General features: G+C 34.5%; 1 protein-coding gene across 18 annotated transcripts in view; it reads right to left on the bottom strand.

Moving 5' to 3' along the window:
* ADGRL3 (adhesion G protein-coupled receptor L3) overlaps positions 1-16,548 on the bottom strand; it is a 572,691-nt gene that overhangs the window by 315,779 nt on the left and 240,364 nt on the right. For 14 of the 18 annotated variants that reach the window (XM_068975496.1, XM_068975495.1, XM_068975497.1 and 11 more), the window contains one exon: positions 944-958. The exons of the other annotated variants lie outside the window; for them this stretch is intronic. In XM_068975496.1, coding sequence (XP_068831597.1) covers positions 944-958 — 15 coding nt within the window. The remainder of the gene's footprint in view (positions 1-943; positions 959-16,548) is intronic. 18 annotated transcript variants of the gene reach the window in all.

The raw sequence follows: 16,548 nt of genomic DNA, 5'->3' as shown, positions 1-16,548 counted from the left end.
AGAAAATCTAAGATGAGACTCAACTAGGGTTTGCAGGCTATTAAGAACAAAAGTTTATTGTTAAAAAATGTCCAAAGTTTCAATTTTGGGAAAATGAGACATTTAGGGGAAAATTTAACTGTCAAAATCTTCCATAGCAAGGATGGAAGACCATCAAGTTATACTTAATAATAAAATTCAGTATTGGAAGAATTTTTCAGGACTCTAATATGATGCCTGGGCTTCCCAGGTGGTGGTAAAGAACCCGCCAACCAATGTGGGAGACATAAGAGACGCAGGTTCGATCCCTGGGTCAGGAAGATCCCCTGGAGGAGGAAATGGCAACTCATTACATCTTCTTGCCTGGAGAATCTCATGGACAGAGGAGCCTGGTGGGCTACAGTCCATAGGGTCATAAAGAATTGGACACAATTGAAATGACTTAGCACACACGCAATATGATGTCTATAATTATAAAGGATGGGTAGGTATTATTGTCAAAATTGTATATAAACTTTATGTTAGTTAATAATCAGCCCTTGCTTACAAAAGCAATTTATTTTAATGTATTTCAGAAAACCATCTCCCCTTTTCCCTTAATAGTTAAAAATCAAAAGAACAGGGAATCACTCCAGAGCTAGGAAAATTATCTAGTCTAGAAATAAAACAAATCTGAAGCAGTCATTATGCATCAGCATCTACTGGATTTCTAACTACTCATTTAAAAATAAAGAGGAATAAAATGCATGGTTGAAAACTTTACACTGTTAAACTGTTTTAGGATAAAAATAATCAAACCAGCACTGGTCAGTACAACAGATTAAAGTGAAGTTGAGCAGCAGAAATAGTAAATAAATTTTCAGAAAATAGATAAAAATTAATAACAATTATTTTAACTAGATGTTAAACTGTTAAATAACTTAGCCTATAAATAGTATATAATTTATGAAAGGTATTTAATTACCTTTTTGTTCCACTTCTATTGGAGAGAGAGAAGTAAAGAGAGAAAGGAGAAAAGAGAATAGATTAATGGTACGATATTGGCCAAGCACTTTTTATTCACCTCTTGCAAACTGAAAGTAAATAATTTATTGCACTCAAACTTGATTTATTGAACATTATGTTTTTCTTAAAAGAACCCATTCCTCTATAAAATTATTTTTTTAAGAAACAACCACATTATATGCTTAAAAATACAGTATAAGTTTGAAAAAAAAAATAAGGCAAAAGTTAATCAAGCTAAGATTGAATTAATATATCATTCCAAACTATAGACATAGGAAATACAATATTCATAATAATAACACAAGGATTTTCTATTTGAAAGATAGGTTGGTAATTATACATAGAAAGCTTTCAGATAGTTTGGATAGTCTCATTTATTAATTATTATTTATACCAGTACTTACAAAATAGTTTTGCTTTTTACCCATCTCAAGAATTGATCTCTTTGGAAGAAACTACTTTGTAACTCATCTCTGAGGGCCTAATATTTTCTGTAGTTAATGAGAAATGTACCTTGTGAGATGACACATTAACAGGAAATGCTCTCATTCTGGATAAATATATTTAGAATCCTTACTGAAGAAGCTTTTCTGCCTCCCACTCATCAGTATTTTATGTTACTGTGGAAAAATACTATCTTCAGGAAAAAATATATCCAAAGGTTGATAAAAATAATGAGCCACCTGCTCTGGGATTTTCTGAAATTCTAAAGCAAGTTTTTCAAAAAACTCTTTTAAGAATAAATTAAGATTCTCAAACACGTTATGGTTATGTATCTTTCAAATTAGATTCCATTATGATTTTAAGGTATCAATTATTACAAGTAGAGGAAAATTTTGGGAAACTGTAACATATTCATGAAACTCATCAAGAGACATCTTTTTCTAATTAATATTGGTCTCATTAGAGAGAATTTGCCAAGATCACAACAAGGAAACAAACAAACAAAAAAAGGATCAGTGGGGAAAAAAGAGGGAAAGACTCAAGAAAGAATGGGCTCATAATACAAACATTAAAAAGAAAAATCATAGGTTCCAAGTGATATAAATCTAAGATAATTTCAGTGGAAGGGATAAACTGAGCTATGATGTACAATAAATAAAAATCTAGGAAAATTTTAAAACAAGGGAGAAATACTTTTTTGGATATTTACTTTCAGGTAAGATTTTGTGCTTTGACCTAAGCTCATGTCTTCAATTACCAGCAAAATCACACTCATTTCTCTCCTTAAATTTTTTGAAAGCTCAAAATCACATGTGTTAGAAGACAAAAATGTTATATAGGAAAACTTATGTTTAGGAAGTTGTAAATGGGGTTATCCTTTTTAAGATATGTCATTAATTTACAAATCTTATTTTTAACAGGATTTTTAGGACTTTTAAAAAAACTCATGCTACTCTTGTTATAATTTATCATCGTCCACATTAATTAAACCTATATCAAGTAAATGTAGTATTTACTGGACTGTATACTTCAATATAGTCCATTCAAATACTTTACCTAAGGGATGAACTTCATGACTAGATTACTAGCAAACCTGAGCTCAGACTGACAAGTAGAAGAAACGGAACTAAGCACTTTAAAAATTAATCAATAGTCTCAAAAAGTTTGTACTGGAGGCTCATTTCACAATGAAAGTGGAGGCTGACAGTGGGGTCTTACACTGAAGTTGACATTTGTCAAGGACTAGTCTACCAAGGGATTCCTAGAACTAATTTCATTCTTTGAAATAGCTCTAAATATATATGCTTTGGATTATATATGAAGCTGGTTATATTATACAACATAAAATATACAATCACACAACTTTAGTCTTATTCCATATAAAATTCATCTTATTTTTGTGTGCAATTACTCTAACTTCTTGGTGACTAGTATTTCTCTCTCCAACAAATACTTAATGAGCAATATGGATATGTGGCAAAAAGTATTAATAAGGTATATTTATTACAATTTATAACTACTACTTTACAATTTAATGGAGATTTTTATTTTTCAAATAAATTTTACGTTTATTTTCTCAACTGTCATTAGGTAAAGTTTAACTTTTAATTCTCTGGTCCTGGTCTAATTTGAAGAAACTGTCATAAACTGTAGCCCAAGTAAGGTGCACCTCTGGCACTGCTTGTTACTTTAAATTAAGATTTATTAGGCAATTCTATTTCAGAGAAAATTATTATGGTGTTGCCTATGTCATGACTGGCTGTAGTTCATTCATCATTTATTTGCCATTTCTAAGACTAAAGTAAAACAATCCTGTAATTTAAGTTGAGTTAAGTACATACAAATCATATTCCCATAACAAAAACTAGTATGGCAAACATAATTTGTCACTGAAAAGCTAAGTAACATTTAGGATTCTCCAGTCATTGTTCATCATCTAATTCTAGATGCTTCCTTCACCTGAAGAAATAAATGTAAACAAACTGCCTGTATATAAAAATCATGCTTACCCCTGTATCCTTCACAAGCTCACAATGCCTGGCACATAATGTATACTCAATGAACATCCACTGAATTAATACACAATCCACATAGAGATAATTAATTGTTTTGAAGATATTTATAGCATGTGATAAGAAGAAAAAAACAACAAAGAAGAATCTGGGTTTGTTATATAGACTCATACATGGGATGATTTCTTTGAATATATTAAAGGATGGGAAAAAAAGTAAATTTATAAGCAATTTGCATCTTCAACTCATTAAATATAAAACCAGAGGAAAAAAAGGAAAAAAAAAAAGCATGGTCTTGAGGTTATAATGGCAAGAGAAATTTGTCACTATAAAGCAGTCTATGACAATCTAGAAACAAAAGTGGAAAATACTCCCTTTTCTTCTCTCTGTTATGGGATCATGAATAAATGAATTGTATGATGACAACCCTGCTAGGTCTTAAGGACCTCTTGTCTGTTACTCTGATCCAATATCCTGAATTCTGACATTTTAGCTGTTGCTGTTCATTTCCAAACCTCCTTGGAAGTAGTTTCTCTACTTTTCTGTCTTCAATTTTAATACCCAAACTACTTTTTTCATTCATGCAACCTCCATAAATATGTTTATATACTGCCTTAAAGTGATTTTCTTGTTGTCCTTTGTCAAACTTAATGTCATAAGCAAATCCTGTGGTTAGCTACAGGGCAAATTCAAATTAAGGGTAACTGCATTTTGAATAAAAGGAAGAAACAGTAAAAAAAAAAAAAAAAAGACTAGCAAATTTCCCCTTCATTCCACAACAATTCATAAAATATAATACAGTCATGTTATTGTTTAGAAAAAATAAGATGTTATTAGTTCTATATTAGTTCTGTCCATATCTGTACCATATGCAATATTTGAGATTGCATTCTTTAATTATAAAATGTATGGATGAGAGAGCATATGCATGCATTGCCAACCTTTTTCAAATAGTGTTACAAATTACAGAGAAATAAAATTGTCGCATGCCAAAAATTGTTAGAACTAAATTGCCATAACTGAGAACTATGAAATTTTATCTAATGCTAATGTAGCTTAAAATTTATTTCCATTTAAACTGTAAGTCATACAACCCATTTTCTATCTAAAATTTAAACATTCTAAGTGAGCAGAATTTTATGCAATTAATATACCTAATCTAATATTTAGAAATGACATTTATGAAGAGAATAAGATAGTTGTAAAATATTAAATAATTATAAACAAATATTTTTATTATTGAAATGTAATAGTATTTTGAACCAAACTATTTTCTTGGTTACATTTGGCTTAGATTATTAAAATGCATTTGGGTACACTTTTCACAGGACAGCAAAAACAAGTCAGCAAAAACAAGACTGGGAGCTGACTGTGGCTAAGATCATGATCTCCTTATTGCCAAATACAGACTGAAATTGAAGAAAGTGGAGAAAACCACTAGACCATTCAGGTAAGACCTAAATCAAATCACTTATGATTATACAGTGGAAGTGACAAATAGATTTAAGGGACTAGATCTGATAGACAGAGTGCCTGATGAACTATAGACAGAGGTTCATGACATTGTACAGGAGACAGGGATCAAGGCCACCCCAAGAAAAATAAATGCAAAAATGAAAAATGGCTATCTGAGGAGGCCTTACAAATAGCTGTGAAAAGAAGAGAAGTAAAAAGCAAAAGAGAAAAGGAAAGATATACCCATTTGAATGCAGAGTTCCAAAGAATAGCAAGAAGAGATAAGAAAGCCTTCCTCAGTGATCAGTGCAAAGAAATAGAGGAAAACAATAGAGTGGGAAAGACTAAGAGATGTGTTCAAGAAAGGGAACACTGTGTGTAAAGATGGGCTCAATAAAGGACAGAAATGGTATGGACCTAATAGAAGCAGAAGATATTAAGAAGAGGTGGCAAGAATACACAGAAGAGCTATACCAAAAAGATCTTCACAACCCAGATAAACAAAATGGTGTGACCACTCACCTAGTTAGACATCCTGGAATGTGAAGTCAAGTGGGTCTTAGGAAGTATCACTATGAACAAAACTAGCGGAGGTGATGGAATTCCGGCTGAGCTATATCAAATTCTAAAAGATGATGCTGTGAAAGTATTGCACTTAATCTGTCAGCAAATTTGGAAAATTCAGCAGTAGCCACAGGACTGGCAAAGGTCAGTTTTTATTCTAATCCCAAAGAAAGGCAATGCCAAATAATGCTCAAACTACCGCACAATTGCACTCATTTCACACACTAATAAAGAAATTAACACAATATTTCAACTAACTATACTTCAATAAAATAAATTTTTAAAAATTAAAAAAAAAAATTCTCCAAGCCAGGCTTCAGCAATACGTGAACCATGAACTTCCAGATGTTCAAGCTGGTTTTAGAAAAGGCAGAGGAACCAGAGATCAAATTGCCAACATTTGCTGGATCATGGAAAAAAGCAAGAGAGTTCCAGAAAAACATCTATTTTTGCTTCATTGACTATGCCAAAGTCTGACTGTGTGGATCACAATAAACTCTGGAAAATTCTGAAAGAGATGAGAATACCAGACCACCTGACCTGCCTCTTGAGAAACCTGTATGCAGGTCAGGAAGCAATAGTTAGAACTGGACATGGTACAATAGACTGGTTCCAAATAGGAAAAGGAGTATGTTAAGGCTGTATATTGTCACCTTGCTTATTTACCTTATATGCAGAGTACATTATGAGACATGCTGGGCTGGAGGAAGCACAAGCTGGAATCAAGATTGCTGGAAGAAATATCAATAACCTCAGATATGTAGATGATACCACCTTTCTGGCAGAAAGTGAAGAAAAACTTACAGCCTCTTGAAGAAAGTGAAAGAGGAGAGTGAAAAGTAGGCTTAAAGCTCAACATTCAGAAAACTAAGATCATGGCATCTGGTCCCATCACTTCATGGGAAATAGATGGAGAAACAGTGGAAACAGTGTCTGACTTCATTTTTGGGGGCTCCAAAATCACTGCAGATTGAAGACATGAAATTAAGAGACACTTACTCCTTGGAAGGAAAGTTATGGCCAACCTAGATAGCATATTAAAAAGCAGAGACATTACTTTGTCAACAAAGTTTAATCTAGTCAAGGCTATGGTTTTTCCAGTGGTCATGTATGGATGTGAGAATTGGACTATAAAGAAAGCTGAGTGCCGAAGAATTGATGCTTTTGAACTGTGGTGTTGGAGAAGACTCTTGAGAGTCCCTAGGACTGCAAGGAGATCCAACCAGTCCATCCTAAAGGAAATCAGTTCTGGGTGTTCATTAGAAAGACTGATGTTGAAGGTGAAACTCCAATACTTTGGCCACTGGATGCTTAGAGCTGACTCATTTGAAAGGATGTTGGGAAAGATTGAACACAGGAGGCGAAGGGGACGACAGAGGATGAGATGGTTAAATGGCATCACTGACTCAATGGTCATGAGTTTGGGTAAACTCTGGAAGTTGATGATGTACAGAGAGGCCTGGCGTGCTGCGGTTCATGGGGTCACAATTAGTCGGACATACTGGGCTACTGAACTGAACTGAACTTCTCAGGACAGCTGAGTAGTTAAGCTAAAAGCAAACAAAAGTAATAAACAAATCAGTCTTCTAAAAAAAAATTGCCAGTGCATTATTTACAAAGAAAATCTCCTATAAGCAGATAACCAAAAGTTCACAATAATATATTAGTACAGTACTTTCTAAACAGTCGATCCTAAAGGAAATCAATCCTGAATATTCATTGGAAAAGTTGATACTGAAGCTGAAACTCCAATACTTTGGCCATATGATGAGAAGAACTAATTTACTGGAAAAGACCCTGATGCTGGGAACGTTTGAAGGCAGGAGGAGAAGGGGAACACAGAGGATGAGATGGTTGGATGGCATCACCAACTCAATGGACATGCGTTTGAGTAAGCCCCGGGAATTGGTGATGGAGAGGGAAGCCTGGCATGCTGCAGTTCATGGGGTCACAAAGAGTCTGGCATGACTGAGCGACTGAACTGAAGTTAACAAAATATTTTGATGTGACATGGTCCTAGTTACTATCATATCAAACATAAAAGTCAACCAAAACTTAAAAGGTTTAAAAACTTAACCAAGGTCAGCACTGGTAGGTGGCAGACTCCGAGTACTCGTCTAATATCATATACTGGTTCTCACAACATTTAAGCTTAATGAAACACTATTGCGTTCTTGCTCTCCATTTCCTTTCTGTCACCAAATCCAAGCAGGGGTGTAGAGGAGATAAGTAACACAAATGGAATCTCCCTAAGGGCAGGCACTGGATCTGCTATAAACTCAACATTCATTAAGCATGTTAATCAAACCAGTCAATCCTAAAGGAAATCAACCTTGAATATTCATTGGAAGGACTGATGCTAAAGCTGAAGCCCCAATACTATGGCCACTTGATGCGAAGTGCTGACTCCCAAAAAGAGTCTGATCCTGGGAATGATTGAAGGCAAGAAGGGGATGAGATGGTTGGACGGCATTGCCAACTCAATGGACGTGAGTTTGAGCAAATTCCAGGAAATAGTGAAGGACAGGCAGGCCTGGCATGCTGCAGCCCATGGTGTTGTAAAGAGTTGGACATAACTGAGTGACTGAACAACAATTAAGCATGTACTATATGTCAATATTGCATATATACTAATTTAATCATCTCACAACAAACTTATGTGGTATATATTTTCATTATCTTAATATTTCAAATGACAAAACAGGTACAAAGATATATGGCTCTTTTATTAAGTAGTAGTAGAATTGAAATTCAAAACCAAGTTCTGGTCTTATTCATCACTGCATCTTCAATACCCAGCACACAGAAAGAGCTCAATTAATATTTCTCACACCACCATGCAATGATGAATTGTACTGTGGTATTTTCAAAGAAAGGAACCAAATGTCATACTTTCCAGTGCTAGCAGGCTTCAGAATGGTGATGTAATGTATCTCTTCAGAAAAGATAAAATAATAGAAAAAAAATGGCATCCTCATTTCTTGGCCAAGGAAACAAGATATTTCTTATCACCAGAAACAAACCAGTGCTGAGTAACTCATGTCCTATTAATTATTATTCTGAAGCAGAGAAAATTCTCTCCTCATGCATTTTACATCCACCAAGAAAATACAAAAGCACTTCAGTAAACAGAAATAAAAAGATCTGTGATGTTCATTAATTTTTGGTATACTGTGTATCAAAAATTCTGAAAGACATCTGCCTCTTTCCATAAATAAAGTGCTAATACTTTTTTTAAATGAAAGACAAGTGTAATCTCTGCAGCTCAGCATCTAAATTATGTTTTTAAATGATACCCATGCACCAGTGAATAAAAGTGCTGCTCAATCAGCTTGTATTACAATGGCTTTATATAATGTGTTTCCTAAACTATCACCTCCTAATGAATTTCATCCTGGAGTATGTAGATTGAAAATATCAATAATTCATAGAATCCCTTCACTAGCCACATTATAATTTAAGCACTTAAGTACAATATCTGTAGATGCCGCAGAAATTGAGACTGTCTTTTATTTTGTATTAACTCTCTATTCCATTGATTGACTTGTAAAATCCTTCAAACTGTTAATTTAGACCCTTTCAATAAAACGGTGCTACTGGTTGACTCTTTTGTGACTCTATTATAGTAGTTTCTGGTAAAAAAATAATAATTTTCAAAGTTATTATTGGTAACAGTAAAGTCAACATCACATTTGGTTCATCAAGGATGTACCTTTATCATAACGATTTGTCACACTATGTAACAACCATGTGGCAAGTAGAGTTGTTAAAAAAAAAAGCAAAGGCAGTCCCCTCAGTGTGTCTTCAACTATACATTCATATTTATATATTAGATCCACTAAATGTATCTGCTATGTGCAAGGCCCTCAGAGATGTGAATACAGAAATAAGTAATAACAATCAAAATACCTAACAATTACTGAATATGTACTATGTGAATAATTATTCAGTAGATCATTTAATTTAATCCTCAAAAAGATGAACTTGGTTGTACTTTTATGAACATGTTACAAAGGAGATACTGATTTCTGCCTTAGGGATGCTTACGATCCAATAACTAGTGATTTTCAAAATACTTTTTTACCGATGATAAGTTCTTTCTAAATGTCTTCAAAAAAACTCATATAGAAAGATGAAAAAGAATAGAAGTGACGAGCAGAGAAAGGGGGAACTGTTATGAGAAACTGGAGTTACAAACACAAGGGATAACAGTTTGACTACAATCAAATTTCCTATGGAAAATGTCATCCATTTGCTCTTGAGAAATATATTTGTGATTGATGCCTGTTACTAGGTTCTATGGATCCAGCTCTGTATATTTAAAAATAAAATATATTTCAAAGTGAATCTGAATCTAATCTCAGTTAGTAAATACAGTTAATTCTTACAATTAATTCTCCTTGGGTTCTACAGCTGAAAGGTGTGTGCATGTGTGTGTGTTTATCTAGTCACAGTGAAAACTTTATAAATTAGAAAAAGGAAGCCAGAGAATTAATATATTAGTCTCAACTCAGTTTACCTTATAACTCAATAGTATTAAATCAATAAGAAACGTGACTTTCTTTTTGAGTCACTTAACGTTGTGCATTGTAAGGGCAAAAATGGCTATCCTAATCTTCAGCTCAGTTCAGTTTCTCAGTCATGTCCGACTCTTTGTGACCCCATGAACTGAAGCATGCTAGGCCTCCCTGTCCACCACCATGTCCTGGAGCTTGCTCAAACTCATATCCATCGAGTAGGTGATGCCATCCAGCCATCTCATCCTCTGGCTTCCCCTTCACTTCCTGCCTTCAGTCTTTGCAAACATCAGGGTCTTTTCCAATGAATCAGTTCTTAGCATCAGGTGGCAAAAGTATTGGAGCTTCAGCTTCAGCATCAGTCCTTCCAAGGAATATTCAGGACTGATTTCCTTTAGGACTGACTGGTTTGATCTCCTTGCAGTTCAAGGAACTCTCAAGAGTCTTTTCCAACATCACAGTTCAAAAGTATATTTTGGCATTCAGCTCTCATTATAGTGCAACTCTCACATCCATACATGACTACTGGACAAATCAGAGCTTTTATTAGATGGACATTTGTTGGCAAACTAATGTCTTTGCTTTTTAACATGCTATCTAGGTTGGTCATAGCTTTACTTCCAAGAAGCCAGTATCTTTTAATTTCAAGGCTGCAGTCACCATCTGCAGTGACTTTGGAGCCCAAGAAAATAGTCTGTCACTGTTTCCCTTGTCTTTCCATCTATTTTCCATGGTGTGATGGGACTGGATGCCATAATCTTTGTTTTTTGAATGCTGAGTTTTAAGTCAGGTTTTTCACTCTCCTCTTTCACTTTCATCAAAAGGCTCTTTAGTTCATCTCCATTTTCTGCCATAAGGGTGGTGTCATCTACATATCTGAGGTACTTGATATTTCTGCTAGCTTCATCCAGTCCAGCATTCCGCATGATGTACACTGCATAGAAGTTAAATAAGCAGGGTGACAATATACAGCCTTGACCTACTCCTTTCCCAATTTGGAACCAATCCATTGTTTCATGTCTGGTTCTAACTGTTCCTTCCTGACCTGCATACAGATTTCTCAGGAGGCAGGTAAGGTGGTCTGGTATGCCCATCTCTTTAAGAATTTTCCAGAGTTTGTTGTGATCCACACAGTCAAAGGCATTGGCATAGTCAATAAAGCAGACGCAGAAGTTTTTCTGGAACTCTCTTGCTTTTCTGATGATACAACGATGTTGGCAATTTGATCTCTGGTTCCTCTGCCTTTTCTAAATCCAACTTGAACATCTGGAAATTCTTAGTTCACATATTGTTGAAGCCTAGCTTGGAGAATTTTGACCATTACTTTGCTAGAATGTGAGATGTGTGCTATTATGTGATAGTTTGCTCATTCTTTGTCATTGCCTTTCTTTGGGATTGGAATGAAAACTGACCTTTTCCAGTCCTGTGGCCACTGCTGAGTTTTCCAAATTTGCTGGCATATTGAGTGCAGCACTTTCATAACATCATCTTTTAAGATTTGATAAAGCACAGCTGGAATTCCATCATCTCCACTAGCTTTGTTCATAGTGATGCTTCCTCAGGCTTACTTGACTTCACACTACAGGAGGTTTGGCTTTAGGTGAGTGATCACACCACTGGGTTATCTGGGTCATGAAAATTTGTTTGTATAGTTCTGTGTATTCTTGCCACCTCTTCTTAATATCTTCTGCTTCTGTTAGGTCTATACTGTTTCTCTCTTTTATTGTACCCATTTTTGCATGAGATGTTCCCTTGGTATCTCTAATTTTCTTGAAGACACCTCTACTCTTTCCCATTCTATTGTTTTTCTCTATTTCTTTGTATTGATCACTGAACAAGGCTTTCTAATCTCTCCTTGCTATTCTTTGGAACTCTGCATTCAGATGGGTGTATCTTTCCTTTTCTCTTTTGCCTTTTTCTTCTATTCTTTTCTCAGCTATTTGTAAGTCCTCCTCAGTCAACCTTTTTGCCTTTTTCATTCCTTTTTTGGAGGGCATGGTCTTGATCACCTTTTCCTATACAATGTCACAAACCTCCGTCCATAGTTCTTCAGGCACTCTGTCTCTCAAATCTAATCCTTTGAATCTATTTGTCATATCTTATCGATGCAAAAAGCAGAAGCTGAAGGAAGTCTAATTACTTTACATTGTCTAAATATTATTCTTTCAGTTTTCACTGGAGTTCTTAAGATCTTGTGACTTATTCTTGGAATTGAAAATCTGTATAATCACTTGGTGCAAGAGAATAAGACAACAAAACTCACAATGACATTCAGTAAGCAAAAAAGAAAATAACATTTTCTGAAATAGCTTAGGGATCTAAAGAGCTGCTACATAGTCTATTACTTGGTATGACTTCCAAATATCCCAACCAAACTGGACTAGATTCAGTAGCCAAAGAGCAGAAAACATTTTGCATTTGGGAATAGCATGGTTAATAAGAATAAGATCAATAATAGAATTATGACAATATAACTATAAATAAAAACATAGCTAGATCCAGAATTCATTAGTACAAAATATACACCAAAAAATCTTACATATGTCATATGAACTTCTTGAAAAGTAGATTTAAGATCCTTACTCATTTAGATTTTGGAATTTGATAAAGTTAACATGCTAATAATACCAATTCATCTGAATAAATTTTAGGTCTTTAGTTTCATTGCTATAAACTTCCAAAAATGTGTTCTTTATGATATTATTCTCATTTTGTGTTTTACTATTTTGTCACAGTATTTTTTTCACTTTCCTTCATATACTTCACACCTATATTTTTCAATATACTTACACCTATATTTATTTTTCAACTTTTACTCACTCTGTAGCCCCTACCCAGCATGCCTCACACAATATATCTCAGTAAGTCAAACTCTGTGTTTAGGTTATTCCTTCATAAGCACTATTGATAATTATTTTCTAGGTCCATACTGAATATGTATATAATTCCAACAGAGTTTATGAAGGATGGTATTCTATAATGTCCCAGTCAAATGATTGGCGAACTTTTTACAGCCAATTAGTGATTTAGGTTTTTTGAGCCATCTATAAGCTTTGTCACACAGTTGTCTTTGTCTCCCTTTTTTTTAAACAACTCTTTAAAATTGTAAAAGATATTCTTAGTTCATGGGCCAGTATGTAGACAACCCACTGGAGATTTATCCCTTGGCCACAGTTTGCTAATATCTATTCTATTTAATTTCACATATACTGTCTCATTTACTATTCTCCTGGCCCTTGGTATTTTAACCTTCTATCCTTCTTCTGGAAGCACAGCTGACCCTTAAACAATGTGAGTTTGAACTATGCAAGACTACTTATACACAGATATATTTCAATAGTAAATATTATAGTACTCCATGGTCCATGGTTGGTTGAATCAGTGGATACAGAGGGCCATTCATAAGTTATACTCAGATTAATCCCCAAGTTATTCAAGGATCAACTGAACTTAGAAGTTGTTGAAGGCCAAAACTGCTGTATCACTCACTTAGGGATTATAAGGGTCTATCTTAATGTCTTGTTATAACAGCTGGTCAAAAAATGCTGGCACTGATACACTTTTAAAATCACAGGCAAATAGTTCCAAATATGAACTTGATATGCTTTATTTGATGATGTACACAAAAGAGAAGGGGCAAATCTTACAGACAGTAAAGTACTTCTGGTAAACAGACAAAATTCCCCTTAGATACTACTTATTATCTTTCTATAATAGAGTCCATTGTAACTCTCACTGTCTACCAAAATGATTGTACACAGCAAAATGTTTCTTCTACAATCAATTATTAAGAAACATTTTGTAATTTCTGTGGAATTTCTCCTTAACGATATTGAAACAAATGATTTTCTAATTTTTAAAACATTTATTTAATACTTACCCTATATCAGGCTATTTGTTGAATACTTTATCTAAATTATTTTATTTAATCCCCACCACAACCCTGATGAGGATGTTGTCAGTGTTATACAGGTGAGTTCAGAGTTCACATAATTAGCAGTTGGTAGAGCTGCTATTTGAACATCTGGGCTTGCACTCTTAACCTCTATGCTATGCTTTCTAGCAAACAAGAAGCTGATGATGATGAAAATAATGAGGATAACTAATATCATCTGTGGGCTTACTAATTACTAGATGATCTATTGTTTAAAATAATTTACATTGCTATTGCTAAGTCACTTCAGTCGTGTCTGACTCTCTGTGACCCCATAGACAGCAGGCCACCAGGCTCCCCCTTCCCTGAGATCCTCCAGGCAAGAACACTGGAGTGGGTTGCCATTTCCTTCTCCAATGTATGAAAGTGAAAAGTGAAAGTGAAGTCGCTCAGTCATGTCCGCCTTAGCGACCCCATGGACTGCAGCCTTCCAGGCTCCTCCGTCCATAGGATTTTCCAGGCAAGAGTACTGGAGTGGGCTGCCATTGCCTTCTCTGAAAATAATTTACGTATACTATTCATATAATAGATAGCATCACTAACTCAACAGACATGAATTTAAGCAAAGTCCAGAGTTACTAGAGGACAGAGGAGTTTAGCTTGCTGCAGTCCATGGGGTCGTAAAGAGTCAGACACAATTTAGCGACTGTACAACAACAACAATTCATACAATAGTCACATTACCATTATAAAATGGCAGCATTATTATTTCAGTATTCAAAGAAGGAAACTAAATGAAGATAAGATAAATTAATAGTAAGTAGCAGATTCAGGAGCCAATGCCAGGCCTCTGATCCAAGAACCTAAGTGCTAATCAGTATCTTTCAAGTGCAAACAATTGCTGAATAAATCCATCAATTGAGGAATAGTATCTCAGTTATCCCTACTACTTTCTAAATACCAGTAGTGCTTCATCCACTAAATTATACTCACTAGATATAAAAAAAAAGAAAAATATGTGATTCAACAACCAAAAGCTTTAAAGGGTTAGTATTAATAACTAGCAATAACTTAACTTGAACAAAAGTATTTACTGATTTTCCCTAAAGAATCTCTTCTCAAAGCTCCCTATTTAAGATCTCTTTTGCGACACGAGCCTTTCTTTTTTCATGCCTTTTAGGGCAGTGTCACATCCCAGACTCACAAGGTACACACAGGTCACCTGTAGAGACAAGAGCCAGCTTCTGACCTAAATCAATAATGTCAGAGAGATTGGGAAGAAACACAGAGGTAGAATAATTAAGGACACAATAATAAAGTTGATAGATACACATAAAACTATCTGCTACTTTTTTTCCTACAGAAAGAAAAATATATTGTATTAATTATGCATCCTAGAGTAAACTGTAGACATAGCATACGTCTCATAGAAGTTTTTTTACTCTTCATTCTGTTTCTTTATTCTTCAGTGCCCATCATAGCATGTCTATGACAATTTAGCAGCAAGATTTCATTTTAGTCTAGTCAAACATAGCTAACTGTATAGTGAAAAGTTCCTACTTTTTTCTCACTCCTAGGTGAGAGCATTCATAATGGAGTTTAGCTCTGCAATGTTTTATTTGACATAAGAAGTATTCTTATGTCATATTCTTATGCTCTTAATAACCGGAACACATTCTTCCTTCCTTTCCTTGTCATATTATGTTCTTCCTTTGAGAGACAATAACAGAAGGAATTACTATTCCTTAAAAGATGTGTTGCAAGTTAGCCAGGTGAAAGTTGCGAAAGGAAATAATATGCAGGCAGCTCTTCAAATGAATATACTGTTTACAACACCCAAAGTATAGACATTAAATTTAAAATAAATATGAACAGCATAAAGTGTGTTATTCCATTCTTTATAATACCCAGCTAACATCTGTTCAGTAATTCACTAAATGTAGCGTTTAGTTTGTTTTAGGAAAATATGTTAAATTAATTGAAAGGCAAGTTTCACAGAATAAAATAAATAATCACTATTTCTTACTCCAGTGAACACTGGCAAGATACTTTACAGTTTACTTTAACTTGACTCCAGCTGTTTGTCTGTTAGTTAATTTTGCCTTAAAAGCTATTTGTAGAAGGATCATAAAACACAAATTTCCTGGTTAGAGCATTCAGGAAGGAACTATAAACAATATAACATTATTATATATAATTTTCTCACTTTTTAATTTAAAAACTTCCCATAAACAAACACCAAAGGGGGAAAAAAAAATGCTAACTTGTAAACTGACAATGGGCTTCCTGTTGGATCAGACAGTAAAGAATCTGCTTGCAATGCAGGAGACCCCTGCAATGCAGTTTGATCCTGGGTTGGGAAGATCCTCTGGAGAAGGGTATGGCAACCCACTCCAGTATACTTGCCTGAAGAATTCGTGCCTGAAGAAATTCCATGGACAGAGGAGTCTGACGGGCTATGGTTCACGTGATCGCAGTGAGTCTGACAAGACTTGGCGACTAACACTTTCATTTTTACTTTTTTTTTCTTTTTTCCACAAACTGACTATAGATGATAATTATTTAAGTTTTTTATTTCATTTTTACAGGTATAACATAAAAATGTTATTATTGAATCTGCCACAGAAGGTGATTAAAAGATACTAAAGACCAAAAATAAATTTCATATAGAAACTATATATTTTCTCAGAAGCATCCA

Source organism: Capricornis sumatraensis, chromosome 7 (assembly GCF_032405125.1).
Source record: "Capricornis sumatraensis isolate serow.1 chromosome 7, serow.2, whole genome shotgun sequence".
In the NCBI taxonomy this organism is placed as follows: domain Eukaryota; kingdom Metazoa; phylum Chordata; class Mammalia; order Artiodactyla; family Bovidae; genus Capricornis; species Capricornis sumatraensis.
This window is presented reverse-complemented; position numbering and strand designations above follow the sequence as displayed.